The 20,273-nt window shown below is 40.3% G+C and overlaps 1 protein-coding gene across 1 annotated transcript; it reads right to left on the bottom strand.

Annotated features, from left to right (window-relative positions):
- Window positions 1-3,415: 3,415 nt before the first annotated feature.
- Window positions 3,416-18,915, bottom strand: LOC113425482 (amine oxidase [copper-containing] 3-like). Its single transcript, XM_026687655.2, has 4 exons — window positions 17,086-18,915; window positions 14,149-14,434; window positions 13,613-13,742; window positions 3,416-6,681 (listed from the first exon to the last, which is right to left on the bottom strand). Exons 1-4 carry the CDS (start codon window positions 18,665-18,667, stop codon window positions 6,397-6,399), a joined length of 2,283 nt encoding a protein of 760 aa, XP_026543440.1. The 5' UTR covers window positions 18,668-18,915; the 3' UTR covers window positions 3,416-6,396.
- Between the last annotated feature and the right edge of the window lie 1,358 nt (window positions 18,916-20,273).

Raw genomic sequence — 20,273 nt, 5'->3', positions numbered from 1 at the left:
ATTTCCTTCAATACAATAAGGATATAGGAATTTGGCTGAAAGTTAGTTCTTACAGACAGTTTTGTCTAAAATTATTTATATGAGTGTGTGAGTATGTGTGTGTGTGTGTGCGTGCACGCACGTGCATGCACATATGCATGGAAAGTTGTTTTGAATTAAGGTCATGATAGAAAGTGATTAATAACTGACAGGGGAGAAGAATTTATGTAGACGAATTTCATTAAAGTCTCCATTGTTTGGATTAAACTGACATTGGATATAACAAAAATATTTTCTTTTGTATTTCAACCTTGTACAACTTAAGTCCATTATTTCTGAAGTACTACAGGCAATGTTCTAAGTTATATTTATGTAATTTGCATCAATTTATATCATTTGCATGAATTGCTACAGATAATTTAAAATCGTAGTTACCCAAATAACAAAAATGGCATCAACAATAATAAACACTCCAATTTAATGGAACTCTTTCTAGCCAATTGAGATGAAGGCATTTTCATGAATATAAAGCAGAATAAATATATTTGGGTTGGATGGTTGCAGCGAGGTAAAGGCTGTGTCAGTGAAATTGCCAAGTAGAGGATCAAGTCAAAGTGACCATGTTTGGGCATCTGTATCTACAAAGACAGAAAGTTAATATTTATGCTATTCCCAGAAAACATATGCAATACGGCAAAAGAAGCACAATCCTAGGTTAAAAAGCTCTTTTTTGCTGCCGGGAAAATTACATAGACATATCCATAAAATAAACAGAAACTTTATTTCATTGGGCGGAGATTTAACCCTTCTGCTGTCTCTATTACAATTGGCTCCAGGATTAGCTGGTTAGGGCACTCTGATACTGTACTGTACACATTCAGATAAGTCATATTGTTGACCAATATGAATCAAAACTGTGTCCAGAACATAGGGCAGAGTTGACGGTTAGGGTTAGCCAGGAGAGTTCCTAAAGTCAAAGGCAATTGATTTCTTCCTCCCTCTTCTTTCCATCCTTAATTCAGTGTAATTGTTATTTATTAACCCTGCTGTTTTTACTTGGCAATGTCTTTCCTTTGACCTTCCAGGGTATCACTGTGGCCTTGACATTTTCCATTCTCAATCGATTATTATTTCTGAAGAAATATGTTGCATGTTACATGGGGATGATGGCCTTACTGACCTTACTGACCTAACCTTCATGACTCTATCATACTAATTTAGTCAGTCTAATATTTGTCCTACAATTTTCCATATTGTAGCAAAATAAAGTTTTAGAAGAAGAATATGTATTGTCATTACCGCACTCTTTTATAGTAGATATATTTCCTAAACTTTAGTTAGCCATAAATCCTCAGATTTTGGTGCAACCAAATCTCACACATTTTCTAACTGATAACATATAACAGATAATCAGAGTTGGAAGGGACCTTGCAGGTCATCTAATCCAACCCCTCGCCCAAGCGGGAGACCCTACACCATTTCTGACAAATGGCAGACAAAGTATTCTTTGTATGACTGGAAGCAGATTCTCTTTGCTGTAAGAATAGTCTGCTTGAAAACATACTGCTTCCCAATCTAAATCTTCAGGCTCCTTTTTTGTTTTATTTAGCTTTGCTCAGTATATTTTGTATTTTTGGAAAAAAATGACCCAATTTTCTATGTGATATTTAATAAAATAATACATTTACTTATCTATCTATATCTATTTATCTATTTATTTATTTATGTGTTTATTTATCTATTTATCTATCCATCTATCCATCCATCCATCCATCTATATTTTTAGAAAATGCATGCTAAAAGAATAAATCCTTTCCAATCAACCTAGAAATTCCCCAGTAAATTATTCATCTTCCTGGGCTCTAAAATCAACCAATGTGGTGACAGCAGTCCTAGTATTAGGAGGCATATAGCTCTTGAAAAAACTGCAATGCCAACATGAGTAACAACTGGAAGAATAAAGATATTGGACTACCAACCAAATGCAGATTAGTCAATGAAATATTTTTCCCAACTGCTACTTATGGCTGCAAAACCTGAGCTCTGAAAAAGGCCAATAGAGGGTGGATGCATTTGAACTGTAGTGCTGCAGTAACTATTACATATCCCAGGGACTGCAAAAATCACAAACAAAGAAATCCTATCTTACCGAAAAATATTATTTGAAATGAAGATCACTGAACAGTCATACTTTAGTCATGTCATGAAAGCTTTGCAAATTCAATTATTCATTTGTAAATTCAATTATGCTGGGAATAAAAAGCAGAAAAAGAAGTGGCTATCCCAGCACCCACTGGCTGGACACTATAAAGGATGACATCAGGATGACCATGGCAGGATAACCAAGCTAGTAGTGCATGATAAAGAGGCATGGAGAGAACTGAGGTTGGACACATCTGAATGGCTGACAACAATGACAAAATTCCTCTTTTCTTAACCATGATTACTTGGTTATTTCCAGAAAATACGACTGTATGATTCCTCCCTCAGTTATTGAATATTGCAGGGGGAATTGGAGGTTATGTTGTATTTCCTATGTTCTTCTATATTTTTGTTTTCAGCAAAAATGTGTTCAAGAGGAAAAGATGAATGAATTAAGAGATATACTCCAGGAAGCAATCTTTCTATTTTTTCCTCTTCTTGTAACTACTTGTGCTGAAGAAGGAAAACAAAACTGACGAGGCACTATGTTGGAGATACCAATTTAGAAAAAGCTCTTGTTAGCAGATATGTATCCCAACATTGGTAGGGTGCTGAAACAAACTTTAACATTCAAGTAGCAGCATTTCCCATTTAAAAAAAAATAAAATTCCTGATGTAGTTATGTAGGATGCAATATATGTATCAGCTCTGCCTGGTTTGGCTTGGCAGCTCTCAGGCAACCTACCATCAAAGGCTAGAAGAAGGGGGTGAGGATGGAAGGTGTGTATGTAATAGGAATTTGGGAGTGGGGAATGACAGGTGATAACAACCAGAGTAGCCTGGATCCAGTTTGTACCAGCATCCCAAGGCCAGGCTCTCTAAGAAAATATGCAGACTAGCCTCAAACATCCCAGTGTTCTCAAAATATTTTGGCAAGTTCTGGTTGGTTGGAAATGGACTTAAGAACCTAAGAACCAGAGGTGGTATTCAGCAGGTTCTGACCAGTTCTGGAGAACTGGTAGTGGAAATTTTGAATAGTTCGGAGAACTGGCAAACACCACCTCTGACTGGAGATTTTACAGTATCCTTCCCCTGCCACGCCCACCAAGCCATGCCCACAGAACTGGTAGTAAAAATATTTGAATCCCACCACTGCTAAGAACCATTTGTTTTAACCAAACGGAGTTAAGAATCTTTCTTTCCTAAGGGATCAGATTGAGGCAGGACTGACAATATGGGATAAACAATTAATTCTTTTGTGAAATAAAAAGGCATTGTGCAAAAAAACCAGAACAAAATAAAAACAGAGCATTTTTTAATTGAGAATGTGACATCTGAGCTTACATACATGCATATATTTCAGATTATCTCAAAAGGTCTATACAAACATAAGGGATTTCTAGCACATTACAATTGTTAATTGATATGATAGTTGTAACCTCTCCCCTCTAAAACAGTCATCTACATAACCAACCTATCTCTTCCTCCTTTTTCCATCTCGGAAAATGTATCTAAATTTTACATCTAATGTAGTGAGCTATTGCTCATATGGCTTAAACCTTGGCAATGAAGATATTGAAGTGGTGGATAATTTCTGCCTTTTACAATCGATCACCAATAGTAAAGGAAGAAGCAGTCAAGAAACATGCTATAGGCTAGCACTTGTTAGAATAGCCATGAAGGCCTTGGAAAAGACAATCAAATGTTGAGATGTGTATACCTACACAAATCAGAATCATACAAGCCACGGTATTCCCTCTAATGCTCTATAGAAATGAAGTTGCACTTTAAAGAAGCAGGATAGGAAGAAGGTTGACACTTTTGGTGTTGGAGAAGGTTCCTGAGAATTGTGGACAGTTAAAAGAACAGATGGATCATCAAAGACATCAATTCAGAGTTCTCACTCAAGGCACAAATTACCAGGCTGAAATTATCCTACTTCAGACACATTACACTAATACCTAGCTCTCTGGAGAAGTCTTTAATACTGGAAAAGGTAGATGGAAAAAAGAAAGGATGATAGGTAGTTTAGAAATTGTTGGTGGATACAATTGTGCTTTTTATTTTTTGAAGAAAATGGTGTGCTTGGGTAACATTGGGTTGGGGTTAGTACTTTGGTATTGGTACTGACATTGTCTGGCCTCTAGGTTTGTCCAACAAAATTTAGGTTGGGAGGGATAGGGCAAGTGGTATCATGCAATATACTGAAGTTTCGTTTGTGTTGAATACTTGGATGATATATTACTAGTGTACCAGCCCTTTTGTGTTAACCTATGACATGCAAAACCCCTGTCGGGTTATGTAGCTGTAACTGGGAAAAGGGGTCCTTTAAATAACCTGGGCCCAAGCCATGTAGTGGTAATAAATACCACCTTGAATTACATCTGGAAGCAGATTGGTAAACAATGCAAAAAAAATGACACATGTGTAAGTCTGGACTTGTGAAAAATTCTGAGGGTCATTGCACTTTCACCAAGTGAAGCTTTTGAATACTTGATAGATATTTGAATAATCTTGAATATGCAAATATGCAATTAGTACCATTCACATTGACATATTTTCCCCATACATCTCAAGGAAATATACAGTCTATTTAGATACTCCCATTGTGTTAATACACACAAACCTATATATTTCAATTTATAATGCTTAAATCATATGCATGCACCAGAGATATTCTCAAATATATATGGGGACAACACAGATCAGGCAGGGAATCATAGCAAGACATTGTGGTACCCTTAATAGATGATCTACTAATGCCACCTCCGGTATATATTTTTGAAGAATAAACCAGAAGCACAATTCTCTCCAAAGATGTAAATTAACATTATTTTTATCCATTACATGCGCCACCAAAAATAGGTAGTGAGGGTCATTCCTAGTGAAGACCTGATGATTCAAAGAAAATGCGTTCTTTTTTCCCCCTCCTTCTGTCTTTCCCCAAAATAACTAGTGTAAATTAAGATTGTTGGTCTTATGCTTTCTTTCAATTGAACAATATTCTAACCTGGAGTTTTCCCTAGATGGGTTAAAAAAAAAAAATCCTTTCTTCCCTTCCATCCTTCCCTCCCTTTTTACATTTACAACATCTCTCAAAATTTCATTTATTGCTTGTTATCCAAAAGTTTCCATCACATGTGAAGATGGTTGATGTAGTTTTACTAATACAAATACACACAAATTAAAGCAGTTTTTTTGTTTCAATTCTTGTTTAATTTAGGGTAGAATTTAATCTGATGCTAAAATGGCATGAAGTTCAGCAAGGATGAAATATCCAAGTTAGCTCCTAGAAGATTATTTTGATTAAATTCTTATGCATTCCTAATACAAGCAAAGACACTGATTTATCTTTTTGTATTGGAAGAATCAGAATTGTATTATCATAATTAGCAAAGGCTCAATTACTCAACAGTTTTTTTTACAGACAGCAAAATACAGCCTTCTTCCCAATGCATATTAATACAATTATTTTTAAAATAATAATAAAAATATTTCAAATACAAATACAAAACAAATATTAAATGATGGAGCATAAATGAACATTTTAATGCCAATCACTACATTTATCTGAATGCATCATTTAAGAAAATGATCTTAAATTTGAAATGGGCCCATCTGGAAACAACTGTAGTCAGCTGATTCTGCAGCTGGGGTCCTGGCCATGATTTGTCTGGAATTCCTGTGCAAAACCAGAGGGCTTTTGAATAAGCAGTGTATTCCTACTGAGAATGGCCTGTCCAATCCAGCCATTTGTTTCCAGCAAATCATTTATGTGAATGAAAGCTTTTGGCCTGGAATTACAGTATAATAAACTAATCATCTTTCTGTATCTGAATGGCGATTTCAAAAGTCAGTATATTGTTATGACCATTTGAAAGCATTAGTGCATTCTAATTATCATTGAACTGAGCAAAACTTTGCTGGATTCTTTCTCTAATATGCAAGACAAATGACATCCTGGCTCAATTTAGGTACCCGCTAATTTTGCATAAAATTAAAACCCATACACGCTAGAACATTTAGAATATCAGTTAATGACATTCAAAGCCATAATGTGTAAAAAGACTGGGTCATTGTCAGTTGAAAGCAGAAATTCTCCATTGAGTTAGTCTAAAAAAAATCCCAGCCACAAATTGAAAACAGTGAGAGGTGACCAAAAGTAAGGAATAGAATTGACAGAATAGAAATGTGGAACTAGGAGTGCTCAAGCCAGTCATTCTTTAGCCTTTACATTTTTTAAAATGTTAAGCCAGGTATAAATGTGTATTCTTGTCATGGATTTGTCAAGTTCTCAAAACCATTGTAAGTGAAAGGAGGTAGGCTGGGAAAACATGTGACCGTTTGTTGCAAGCAAGCAATTTGGTTGATATCACATTTGCCTGCATCTTCATCATCTCTGAAGTAGATGCTGTCAAGGGAGCTGCTAGAAGGATCAACATCAAAATAGTTATAAGGCCGAAGTAAAAAGCCCACTCCATTACCGACTGTCACAGTAGTTGGGATGTCCTCAGCATGTGGCACATGTAAAAACCCAACTGAGATCCAGGCCACAAGATCCTGGGAAGAGGAAAGGAAAAAAGAAAAATTAGCAAGAATTAGCAAGATTAATGATTAGTAAAAAAAAAAACCGTTTAGCTATGACACTTTTCTGATAATATAGAATGCAGTTGTATTTCATGGAGCTGCGCACCCTTGTAAATGATGGTCTTGAAACTGGCTGCATGTAAATGAAAGTCAGTTCATATTATTTGTTCAGATGATCTGCAACTAGATTGTAATTCATGCATCAGATATGCGCTGTCAACAGAACAATATTGTAATGTTTTATGTTATTTTTCTTCTTCATTTCCTCTACTGTATACCTCTTAACATTATCTAATTCCTTTCTTGACTACTTGCCTTACGTTTCCATTTATTTAAATTAATTTTTGGTTCTCATTTGCAAATTGTGCAAATTTCAATTTTTTAAAAGAGGTCTTTTTGCCTTGAACAATTTTCTGATCACATAGAACTCTCTCTCTCTCTCTGTGTGTGTGTTTGTGTGTGTGTGTGTGAAAAGCTGCAAGATGGTTAGTGTTAAGTTTGGAGAATAATGGAGACCAGACATCTGACCAGTGACTTCAACTCTTTAATAACAGTAGATAGAACAGAACAGAGCAAGGCTATGGGCAGCAGTAACCCTTTTATAGGGTTGGCTGCTACCTTATTAACCAATAATATGTGCAACAAGTTCAACTAATACCCAATAAGAAGTGTTCTAATATTGGCCAATCAGGGACTTGTTATGGACCAATCCTTATTCGTTGTTTAAGGACCAATCAGGTGTGCAGGCTTTCAAAACCTGCTTTGCATTTAGGCTAGTTACTTTTTATTGATTCACAACACCCTCCCCTTGGGTTCCGTTTGAGGGGAGCTGTAACAAAATCCTCAAGATAGACAGGCCGTTTGGTCTGTCTGGATGATTTCCGTGGTTCCACCGGTTAGGCCCTAAAGTCCGGTTCTGGTGGAGTGTTTGGATGATCTCTGTTAAGCTCCGTTTCGCTGTAACGGAATTTCCATGTTGCTTTCGTTGTGGTTGTCCCCACCAATCAGTGTTTCTTCGGGTTTCGTAGTTCGGTTTCCCCGTGTTCACGTCCCATGGGAAAGTCAACTCCCTCCCTGCTTCGATTCCCGGTACTTCGCTGGGCCGTAGGGTTTCCGTTGGCCTGCTATCTGTCATATCGAAGTCAATTTCCTCGATATTTCCTCCCCCTCAGTTGGTGAACCCGGGAGCCATGGGTTCTGGGTGGTAATCTCGAACGGAGTTGGTCTATATGGCGTTTCCACACCCTCCCATCGTCTGTTAGCAGGCGGTAAAGATCTAGGCCCTGTGAGGTGGGTGACGGTTGTGGGTATCCATAAAGGGTCGCCGGAGAAGTTTTTTGGCAAAGATTAAATCGCCTACCTTAAATTCCCGGCATTTGCTGTTGGAGCCGAAAGGCTTTTCAGGTGCGTATGGGTGGAGCCGGTCAAGGTGCGATCGTAGTTTCCGCCCCATGAGAAGTTCGGGCGGGCATTTTGTTGGTAACGCTGTAGGGGCGTGATGTGCTGCAACAATAAAATTGATTGATTTTTTCATCGATGTTTCCAATTCCATTTTGTGGAGGGTCTTTTTACAAACTGTACCATGCGCTGCACGTCCGTCGCCGCAGGGTGCGCGGGCGAGGTTAGCGCATGGCGGATGCCCCGGTCAGCAAGATATTGTTCAAATGGTAATGCTGTGAACTGTGGGCCGTTATCCGAGACCAGAACGTCCAGAAAACCATGTGTGGCAAATAGCCTGTTTAATTTGTTGATAACTGAGTCCGTTGTAGTTGAGTTCATTCGATGGATCTCGAGCCAATTTGAATAGGCATCGACAGTAATAAGGAAAGTGTGCCCTTTTGTAGGCCCCGCAAAGTCAATATGAATACGGGACCATGGTCCCCTCGGAGTTTCCCATTCGGTTGGGCTTGCTTTAGGTGGGGCGTTGCTGACGTCCTGGCAACGTTGACAAATAGCGACCCAGGCCTCGATTTTTTTGTCGATTCCCAGCCACCAGGAGTAGCTCCGTGTGAGTGCTTTCATCCGCACGATGCCTGGATGTCCGTCGTGCAATACCGCTAAAACAGTTTGTTGCAGTTTGCCCGGGATTACGACTCTATCGCCCCACAAGATGCAGCCCTTTTGGGAAAACAGTTCGGTTTGGCGGGCTTTGAAAGGCGCCCATTCAGGTGATAGTTGTTCTGTTGGCCAACCACGTTCAACCCAGCGTAGGATGTGTTGCAGGACCGGATCTCGTTTTGTTTCGAGGGCAATGTCTCTCGCTGTCAGTGGCGGCACGTGTAGAGCCTCAATTTGCAGCGTTGTGATGGTTGGGGCTGGATCTTCAACCGATTCTGGGAGCGGCGTTCTGCTCAATGCATCAGCGTGGAGAATTGATTTCCCGGGTGGTGTTGCAAGGTGTAATTTGTACGCCACCAAGAATTCAGACCAGCGGGTCATTCTGGGGGACAATATATACGGGTTGGTTTATTACCCGCAATAATCCCCAGTAGTGGTTTATGATCAGTAATTATTGCAAACGCACGCCCATACACATATTCATGAAATTGTTTAACTGCAGCCACAATAGCTAAAGCTTTATCCAGCTGACTATAATTTCTTTCAGCTTTAGCTAAAGTTCGCGAAAAAAACGCGATGGGAGCTTCTGCTCCGTTTGGTAATACGTGGGCCAGGATTGCTCCAACCCCAAAAGGTGAGGCGTCACAAGTAATAGTTAGCGGCAGAGTCTCATTGTACTGCATAAGTACAGAATCAGAAGTTAGCAATTTCTTTACTTGTTGGAAAGCGTATTGTTCACGTTGTCCCCAAACCCACGTTGCTTTTTTGTCTAAGAGTCTATGTAATGGTTCAGCTACCGTTGCTTTATTGGGTAAAAGACGTTATAAAATTGATAAGTCCAAGGAACGCCTGTAGATCTGCCTTGTTCCTTGGAGTGGGGGCCTTCTTAATTGCCTTTAATTTGTCCTCAGTGGGATGGATTCCTTGACTGTCCAGGAGGTATCCCAAAAAACTCCACCCTTTCGGTACATAACTGGCATTTATTTTTTTAACTTTGAGGCCTGCGTCTTGGAACCTTTGTAAGACCTCTCGGAGTCGCTTTTCTAGAATGTCTCTGTTAGGGGCGGCGATGAGTACATCGTCGAAATACGGTACGACCCCTCTTATTCCTTGTAACAGCCTTTCCATTAAGCTCTGAAAGATTCCTGGTGCAACGCTTACCCGAACTGGAGCCGGTTGCATTTAAATGCGCCCTATGCGTGACGATAGTTTGCACCTCCACGGTGGCCGGATCTACAGGCAATTGTTGATACGCCTGCGCTAGGTCTAATTTAGCGAAAACTTTCCCCGCCGCCCAGGAATGGAGCAGGTGTTGCACTACCGGCACTGGATATGCACTTTGCTGAAGTGCGTGGTTTAGGTGGCCCGGTAGTCTCCGCAAATTCTCAGTGACCCATCAGGCTTGATAGGCGTCACTATTGGGGTTTCCCACCGGGCATGGTCGGTGGGTTCCAGCATGCCTTGTGCTATTAGCTTATCGAGTTGTTAGTCGATTTTAGGTTTCAGGGCGAACGGCACCCGACGCGGCTTAAGGCGGATGGGTGCTACCTCAGGGTTCAAGTTAAATGAGATCGGGTCCCCTTGTACTTGCCTAGTCCGTTTGCGAAACGCCTTGGAATTCTTGCACGAGGGCTTCCTCCCAATCGTTGCTCTCGGCACGGTGGACTCCGGCCACAGTGATTCCGAGCGGTCTGAACCATTGCAGGCCTAAAAGACTAGGCCGGTCATGGTCCACGACAGTCAGTGGCAGTGCGACGGTGTGGTCCTTGAAAGAGACCTGAATCGGCGGGACCCGACAACGGGAATTCGGTTACCTTTGAGTATAACCCTTTGAGGGTTGAGGTCTTGGCGGCGAATCGTTGGAATGAGCTGTTGGAGCGTCTTCCAGGACATCATCGAGAGGATGATCCTGAGTCCACCTCCATTACACAAGGTTTGTTTTCGATAGCGACCTTCACTCTGATTTTCCCGGCATCAAGGGATGTAGCGTGGCCTATGGTAATTGTCTGGTGGGTCTCTTCCGCCTGGTTTCTTCCCGCCTGGTGGAAGTGGTGGACGGTTTGTTTCTGTAGGAGTGGCTTCCATTGGTGATTCAGTTTGTCTCGGGTGTGCCGAAGAATCCTGAAGACTGGCATTCGCCTGTCGGGGTTTGGAGTTGGAGTTTTGTTTGCTTCTGCAAACCTTGCGATGTGACCTCTTTTCCGCAAACGCGGCAGAGTGCGCGAGGAATTTGCAGCTGGATCGTGGGTGATTAGCTCCACATCCTGCACAAGGTCGAAATGAGCATTGTGTGGACTGGTCTCGTTCCGCTCGGAGTCAGTTGACCTCTTCCTCATCGCTTTCTGACGGGGATTCTAGGTCTTCGTGGTGAGTCGATACCGGTGTCTCTCTGAGCGAGGCGAGGTATCATTGGCAAGTTGACGTAGCGGTGCGCTGGTGCGACGCATTTGGGCTGCCGACTTTTTGGTTGCCTCCGCTGCAGTGGCTTCTTTAAGGGCATCGGTGAGGCTGATGTCCCCTTAGCCATGATTTTACTCTGGATCGTGCAGTCTTCTAGGCCCAGAACTAGGGCGGTCTTGGAGGGCTTCTTCTAAGTCAGAGAATCCGCAGAGGCCTCCAAGGTTGCGGAGGTCTGCGACGTAGTTGGCAAGGCTTTCACCTTTCCGCTGGACCCTCTGGTAATATTCGTGTCTTCTGACTAAGGTTGGCATGGTGGGCGCGTAGTGGGCCCGTAGCAAAGGCTCGAGGACGTCCCAGTCCATCGCTTTTACTTTGGCTGGCTTGGCAAGTGATTTTGCCATTTTAAACACGGTAGGCCCGCAGTGGGTTAGAAATATAGCTCTTTTTTGCTGGTTGTTGCATCTTTCAAATTGTTGGTCTCAGAAACATCTGGAACCTATCCATGTACGACTCCCAGTCCTCGGTTTCTGGGTCGAATGGAGCGGGTGGTACGGCACCGCTGGCCATGTTGCCGTTGATAGTGCGTGTTCGACCACGTGCTCTGTTGGTTGCTCTGTAGATCAGTCAGCTCTTCGGTCTCCGCATCCCACCTTCGTCGCCAGTGTTAAGTTTGGAGAATAATGGAGACCAGACATCTGACCAGTGACTTCAACTCTTTAATAACAGTAGATAGAACAGAACAGAGCAAGGCTATGGGCAGCAGTAACTCTTTTATAGGGTTGGCTGCTACCTTATTAACCAATAATATGTGCAACAAGTTCAACTAATACCCAATAAGAAGTGTCCTAATATTGGCCAATCAGGGACTTGTTATGGACCAATCCTTATTCGTTGTTTAAGGACCAATCAGGTGTGCAGGTTTTCAAAACCTGCTTTGCATTTAGGCTAGTTACTTTTTATTGATTCACAACAGTTAGTGTAGCATCATCCTTTGCCTACAAAGGGACAAGGCTTAGATTGTGACACTGTGCCTACTACCTTCCAAATTAGGCAGAGCTTTGAAGATGTTCCTAAATCTCACATTAAACAAATTATTCAATGGAGTACTATAGTGCTGATGCCATATATCCTTGTCTGAGATGTATTTATTAGCTGGACAACTTTTACTACAGTCTTGAGTAACCACAAAGCATTCTGAAGAAAAGTAACCAATTTTCCTTTTGAATATACTTTTTAATTTTCTTTTTCTAGAGGTTGCTCTTTTGAAGTCAAATGAGCTTCATACATCAATACCTCTCCCCCCTCCCTCCCTGTTTTCATAATGTTTTTATCTGATTCCGGAAAATAACCCTAGTTTTTCCAGTGCTAACATAGGGTTTGTTTCTTAATTGGACCCATGTGTTTTGACCATGTTTCAGACTATTCTGTCAGTCATGTAGTCAGATGATTCCTAAGTGACTGGACTGATCTCACTTCTATAGGCCACTTGAGCTCTTGTAGCCTTGTGGTTATCTTTCAAGTTGCTAGATGCTGTACTTTGGAGCCTTTATAATTTGGCCTCAGGGAAGCCCAGATTTTAATTGGTTGCACTCCCAAGTTTCCAAGCCTGGCTTTGAAAGACAAATCAGTTCAACTAAGAGATAAATGGCATAGAATCAATTGATGCTGATGCAACAGATTTTCCTCCTGGTTTGCTAGGTAACTCCTTCCCATCAAACTCCTCATTTCTTAATTTTAAACATGGATTTATTGTTTTGTTTATAACTCAACAGAATAGCTGGCAGGTGTTGGGACAGTTGTCTCTAATCCCATATACTCTTGGAGTCCTGAAGAAGTGACTATTCACCTTAACCTGCTTGGCGATATTATTTACTTATTTTAATTATTTATATAGCTACCCAAATTGCAAATAATAACTTTGAATCACTGAGGATTAAAAACACAAAATGAAAGAACTAATAAACAGTAAAGCCATAAAATCATAACAAAATACAATACAACCAAGACCAAACCCCAATTATATAACATTCCCAAACTATTTCACGAATTCATTCAATTCACTTACCCAGGGGATGAATGGGTATTGAAAGTGTTATAGCAGGCCAACAGGGCTGGGCCATCAAAGTCTGGTTCGGAAGGCAGAGTTGGGAGAGTGGGCAAATGAAGGGGGCGGGGGTAGAAGTATCTCTTCATGACTTTGATTGGCTGATCTGTAAGACTGGAGACAGTTCTGTAAAACTGTTCTCCTAACGTTGAATGGAATAGATTGAATGGAATTCATGGACACTGTTTTTTATTGCTTACAATAATTTTTTGAACTACAGGAGTCACATCTCAAGACTTTCTTCTCTTGAAAATTCAGTAGTGCTGGTGCCATAGCAGATTTCTTCCTGTTAATGTTTCAACTCTTCCATGTAAAGCATAATTGGGTCATCTCGCCACTTACCTCATTGACTATGGTCTCGTTGTCTATGAAGTTTGCAAAGGTTACCAGGGGATCCCATGGATCATTCTGGTTATAGATGCAAGTGCTTGTCAATTCTTCTTCTTTCTGCTTAGTGACAGACAGCTTGTACCTAAAGTGGACATAACATAGGGAAAATGAGAGAGAAAATGCGAGGAAGGAGAGAGAAAAACAGGGTTTTATTGTGTTCCTCAGAAGTGCAAACTAATTCTCTAATTTCCTTAATTCTTAAAAAAAAAATACAATGATGAGTCTGTAACCAGATGATCATGGTGATCATTTGACCTTGGTTATGGATTTTATTAATTCACTTGTATTGCTTTTTTAAGTTTAAAAAATATATTTTGATGGTTTTCTTTAGTTTTTAAATTGTCTTAAGTCATCCGATTCATGCAGCTGATCAATGTACATCAAACAAAGGAATAAACTGCAGCACCTTTTCTCCTGACATCATTCTTTAATTTAAACAAGATGCTATTTATCTAAAAGGCAAACATAAGACGATGATAGGCACCTACCTGCCCCAGCTGATAGCCTTTTCCATGTGGCTACTTTGTGGTAAGTGCTTGCCCGCAAAGCTGATGATCTGGATGCGATAGCTCTGTTTGTGGCCCCACTGGTTTTCATTGTTAGAACTGAAAAGCAGGTACCGTGGGATTTTGCCATCAAGTGAGAAAGCAGCTTTTTCTTCTGTTTCCAGGACTTGCTGGGTAAGGATTGGTCGCTGGATTATGTGCTCTGTTCTCCAAGGGGCCTGCACAGATTCATATTCCATGTCAAGGTCCACCAAAGAGTTCTTGACTCCTAACAAACAATCAAAAAGAATGAAGCAAACACTTCCTGTTTTGGAGTCCTGCCTAAGGATACACCTACTTAGAAACAATGGATTAAACACAAAGATCAGTTTAAGACTGTGGACAGAATGGCTTATCTTATGTTTGGGAGAGTTTCTTACAAATTCACAATACAGCCTTGTTCAATTATAATTTCTCAGGATCTGTGGTTCAACTATAAATTGGGAACAATGGAAGCCTACTCAGACAATTGTTATAATACCTTACACTACATTATAGATCAGAGGTCTCCATTAGCAACTTTAAGACTTGTGGACTTCAACTCCCAGAATTGCCAAGTTTGGGGACCCCTCTTATAGATCTTCTTCCTTGCAAACAAACGTCAACCAATAAAATCTTTGTCATGGGGCACCTATTCTATTTGGAAGATAACATGAGAGATCTTTTCACGGGTTGCTTTGAAATTCTCTTCCTCCAGTGATGATAGAACTGAGATCCATTTGCTTTTTGTGGTCTAACATAATAGAATATATGTGAAATAATTATTTGCATTGTACAATCTTTTTGTTTTTCCTTTCACAACTCCTATAGTTATTATGATATGGACAGACTTCAGCTGATGGGACTCAGGTGAGAGAAATAAATTCCATCAGTGGTACAAAATGCTTCCTGGGTAACATGGCAGGTTGTTTATTATTCTATGGGCTGGTTACATATGTACAAATGTGTTAAATTGCCATAGGTTCTAACAACTTGAATTATAATAATAAACAGAAGATAAATCAGTTAGATTCATATTTTAAGGAAATATATACATTGGCCATAATAATAATAAATCATACAAAAAGGGTGTTACCAGGAATAGTGCATACAGTGTTATGCTTATTAGTAAAAAAATAAGATATAAAAGTTCACTCACTGGTAGAAAATGGCTTGCAAAAATCTGCACAGTAAAACTGTGTATTCACATGGTCTATTAGGAGGAGTGGTCACAATTCTGAAGATTTTGTTTTGAAAATTACAAACTTACACAAATGGATTGTAATGAGTTTCAGGATGGAAAAATACAAAATTAAGCAAAATGAAATTGACCAATTTATGCGTCCTTGATTTAAAAGAGGACAGTAGTTGGGCTTTGCCCGGAAAGCCTTGCCAATATACAGTTAATCACACAGAGAGATCTATATTTAGAAAGTCCTGGAATCGCTCAGTGTTATTTTCTGCACACAGAATGAGAACAGAAGAGATGAGATGTCCTTTCCCAAGACCAACTCTTTCCAAATAAAGAGCAAAGTAAAACTTTTTCAGATTGAAAGAATAATCACTAACTCTACCTCTTCTCACAAGAAAGGAATATAGTGAAATGCAGCTTTTGGAGACAAAAGACTTTCCCATTTACAAGATGAAACTAATCCAGAATTATGCCATCTACATATAATCATATATCATAATGACACTTCTGCATTGTCTCCTCCTCATGGTATCCAGTTGTTAAGATTAGTCACTGTTGCTTATTTAAAGTTCACATATTTTGCTGGCCCAGAGCAACTCTTCTGAATGACATAAACCATTAGATACTAAACCTATTGCAGCTTCTTGCCACATATATGCAGAAGAGTATCCAAACACAGAATGTATTTTCAGGCTGAAGACCATGCTGGGCTTTATCTTCCAGAGCCTTCATTCCAAAGAAATATGCAGAACCAAGGCAAAATAAGCTTGACACAAATTAAATTTAACTTCATTGCATTTTCATTTATATATAATCATGATTTACAGAAGATGATTACATCCCAAACACTGAATAATGCATTATTTATTCACAATAAACATTTACAATGCTGTGATAACTTCTGAGGCCAGAGCTGTCTTTCAGAGAAAGGCATTTGTCCCTGCGACTGAGGCATAAAAGCAGCTGCTGTAGAAAGGAGTCCACATATTTGATAATCTTCTGGATTCTTTTGCAAAAGGTGATCATGTGACCCTGGGACGCCACAACTATCCTAAATATGAGTGAGTTGCCAAGCAACTTTGATCATCTGACCACAGGAATGCTGCAACAGTCATATGTGTGAAAGTGGTCATAAGTCATTTGTTTCAGTGCCATTGTAATTTCAAATGGTCCCCAAAACGAGAAATGGGACATGCAGGTAGTCTGCTGTAAATCAAGGACTATCTATATTTCACTCTTTCAGCTTCAATCTCTCATAACTTTGTTCAAGAGCTGAAGGCAGTATGCATAGAGCCTCTTCCTCCATTTCCCTCTCCTCATCCCCACCTCAAAAACAAAACAAAAAACCCAGCCCTGTGAGGTAGGCTTTCATAGTTTAGGGTGAACTTAGCTTAAGCTTATCCATTTCCAATTCAATTTTTTAACCACTAAATTACACTAGTTCCACCATTCATCAATGATGCCAAAATAAATCAAACAATGATTTAGGCTGAATGAAACTCGTTTGAATTTCTAAATTCTCTCCCTCCCTCCCTCCTTCCCTCCCTCCCTCTCATTTATCTACTGTATCTTTTGCATGCAAAGTCATAGAAAGCTCAGGATTTATTTGGGGTTGCAAACGAGATAAAATAAACCTTATAGTAGGAGAAGGCTGACCAAACCACCATAGAATGGCAGTTTATGGGAGTTAGGGAAATATAAGAACTTACCTTCTACATCTAAGTCAACTTTATAGTTTATCAGATGGTTGTGCATGGTTCCAAGTGTGTATTCCCCAACCTTGTTTCCATACTGAGTACCACCTTCCATAAAAAATGAAGAGCTGATGTATCCTGTAGCATGGACTTTGACTTCGATGGCACCATTTTGATAGAATACAAAATCCCAGACATAGTCATAGTTAATGAGGGTAGAAACAGTCCTTAAGACCAAAGCATATTTGGCTAACCCCTCATAGTAAAAAGAACCTAAATTAGAAAAATGGCGACGCAGAGGGACACCCATGTCATGTTCAAAGATGCAGAAGGAGTTCTTGTTTAGTTTGGGAATGTCAGAGTCTATTAGGTAATGCCGATCCACATATGTGGCCATGTAAGGGCAATCCACACCCCGGACTAGTTCATAAGAAAACTTTCCAATGCCAAGGCTACCATCCATGTATCTGGTCACCATTCCTCCGGGACAATTGGAACCATAAATGGCAAGAGCTTCTTGCAGACTCAACTCATAGACAATCCTCTTATCTTTAAATCTGATGTTGAAAAGACGTGGCCCTGTGTTCACATTCATCCCAAAGGTAAACTCCCATAGCTGATAGGTAACATGGCTGCCAGTTACAGTGTAGCGCTTTCCTTGGGTCTCAAATTGAAATGGGCCTCGAGAAGGTGCTACGGGTTCAAATCGCTTCCTGGAAGCATATTCCATCTCCAGCTGACTACTCTTCATTCTTGCCTCCTTCACCTGTCCATTCTTGAACTCTTTTTCCAGATGGACCATATCCTGATAATAGTGTCCATTATAGAATACTTTCCTCAGCTTCCATTCAGAGATGTTCAGACTGCTGTGATCCACCAGCATCTCCAAGCCAATAGGATGGATGTAAAATCCACTGCCAATCACATTCTGGAAGAGGACAAACCAGGTGGCTCTTTCACCAGACTCAAATCCTCTTGGAGCTGTGGTTAGAGTAGCTAAATCAAACCTCTCATAATTACAGCATATTTTGAGAAAGTTGGAGGTGTTGAAGAGTTCATGAAAAATGAACAAGTCAATATCTTTATATTCCCTCTCAGTCACTGGTCTGCTGTGATATGGAACCTTCTTGCCAAATTTCCGCATTGTAATGTCTCGATGGTACATTGGATTTGGAAGTGGACCTACTACAAATTCTGTAATATTTGGATCTGACTGGCTTCCAAAGTATACCACAGCCAATGCCTGCCGGGGTAGCTCTTCCCTTCCACGATCAAGAAAGCCCAGAACTTTGGCTTTAGGCGGGAAATATACATCCATATAATAAATGCAATTATCTGATGGTTTTGCATGAAATGCATCTTCCAGGTACACCCCGAGATTCTTCTTGAGATACTTCACCACCTGAGTCATTTCATCAGCTGTCAGATCAACAAAGACATCACTTCGTTCTCTGTTGGGCCTCTCAGAGGAAATTGGTAGTTCAGAGTAGACACAACTGGTGACTTTTTTCCCCTTCTTTGTCAGCAAAACACAGACTAAAGCAAAAATTGTAGCCAGAGCTAGCACCAAAACAACAACTAGCACTTTTATATTCATGTTAGCACAGTAAAGGCAGCAGTGATAGCACACAGCCAGCCTGTGCTTTTCTAACAGGAAAGTGTCTGGGTGGGTGGATGAGAGGAAGAAAAAAATATTGCTCCATTTAGAGTAAGAGGAGGGACCTGAGCTAAGAATGCCTAGGGGTTTTACAAGAGACCATAAAAAGGCGGATTTTTATTTGGTTTCTTTTTCTTCCCCACGCCTTCCCTTCCTCCCACCATTTCTTCTGTATCTGCTTTGATACTAGCCTTATAAGCTTCTCCGGACTAAGGATACTTGAAGAACACACTGGGCTTGGGTCCAGAAAGGTCAAAGCAAAGATCAGTTAGTGCACAGAAGCTTCCCAAAAGCACTGGGAACATTGCACTAACTAGGAAGAAGGTTCTCAGAGCCAACTCACACATAAATATCCAGTCAGGTTATTCTAAGGATATTGTGTTCCCATTATTTCCTTGCTTATTTCCAGAAACACAGATCTAAATCTTCCACTGATAATCCAGTTGCCCTCTATTTATAATCTAGCTGTTCTAGTGTCTTAGACCTTTCGATTGTAAGACTTAAAAGGTTGATTGAACAAGACACTGTCAACTGGAATATAAAATAAGGTATTTTGGTTGGTGGACATCTAAGACATCTAGCCTAGGAATGCTTTGATTTGTAGTCCATCTACTAAAATTCTTATGTCTATAAGAAAGCTTATTATTATTATCTCTTTTATTCATTAAACATGAAACTCAGTCAACTGAACATTTTAAAATGTATCACAAATATCATTGACTAGCGCTGATGGTTGCTATGGGTTGTTACCAGCATCCTAGGTATCAACCAAGTATCGTCTTAAAAAGTACAATGTTCTGAATAGCACAGTTTTTTTGCAGTTCCATTGTTGTTATTGTTGTTGTTGTTGTTGTTGTTGTTGTTGTTGTTGTTGTTGTTGTACACAAAAATGACAGTATACACAGTAGACAAGATAACCATGCTGAGTTTCGTATCACAAATCACTAGTCAAACACTTCCCAAGTGTTTAGGACTGTGTGATGTATTGGCAGATTATGTGAGCAGATCCCAGTAAGGTGGCCTTCTGCAGCTGACCAATGGTGATCTTTTCAGCGCCAATTGTTTTTAAGTGCTTGCCTAGGTCTTTAGGCACAGCACCCAGTGTGCCAAGCACCACTGGAACCACCTACACTGGTTTATGCCAGAGTCTCTGCAGTTCGATTCTCAACTCTTAATATCTGGTGACTTTTTCAAGTTGTTTCTCGATTCTGCTATCACCAGGCATGGCAATGTCGATGATCCACACTTTTTTCTTCTCCACAATCATGATATCTGGGGTATTGTGTTCCAGAACTTTGTCAGTCTGTATTTGGAAGTCCCACAGTAGTTTTGCTTGCTTATTTTCGACCACTTTTTCAGGCTTATGATCCCACCAGTTCTTTGCTACAGACAGATGGTAGTTGTGACACAAGTTCCAGTGGACCATCTGAGTGACTGTGTTGTGACGTTGTTTGTAGTCTGAGCTATTGTCTTGCAACAGCTCAGTATGTGATCAATGGTTTCACCCTCTTCTTTGCAGAGTCTGCATTTGGGGTCATCAGCAGAT

This window comes from Notechis scutatus, chromosome Z (assembly GCF_049901735.1).
Source record: "Notechis scutatus isolate UNSWTSFEM ecotype Mainland chromosome Z, rNotScu1.2, whole genome shotgun sequence".
NCBI classification, from domain to species: Eukaryota; Metazoa; Chordata; class Lepidosauria; order Squamata; family Elapidae; genus Notechis; species Notechis scutatus.
Note: the sequence above shows the minus strand (reverse complement) of the source record. Positions and strands in the feature narration are given on the sequence as shown.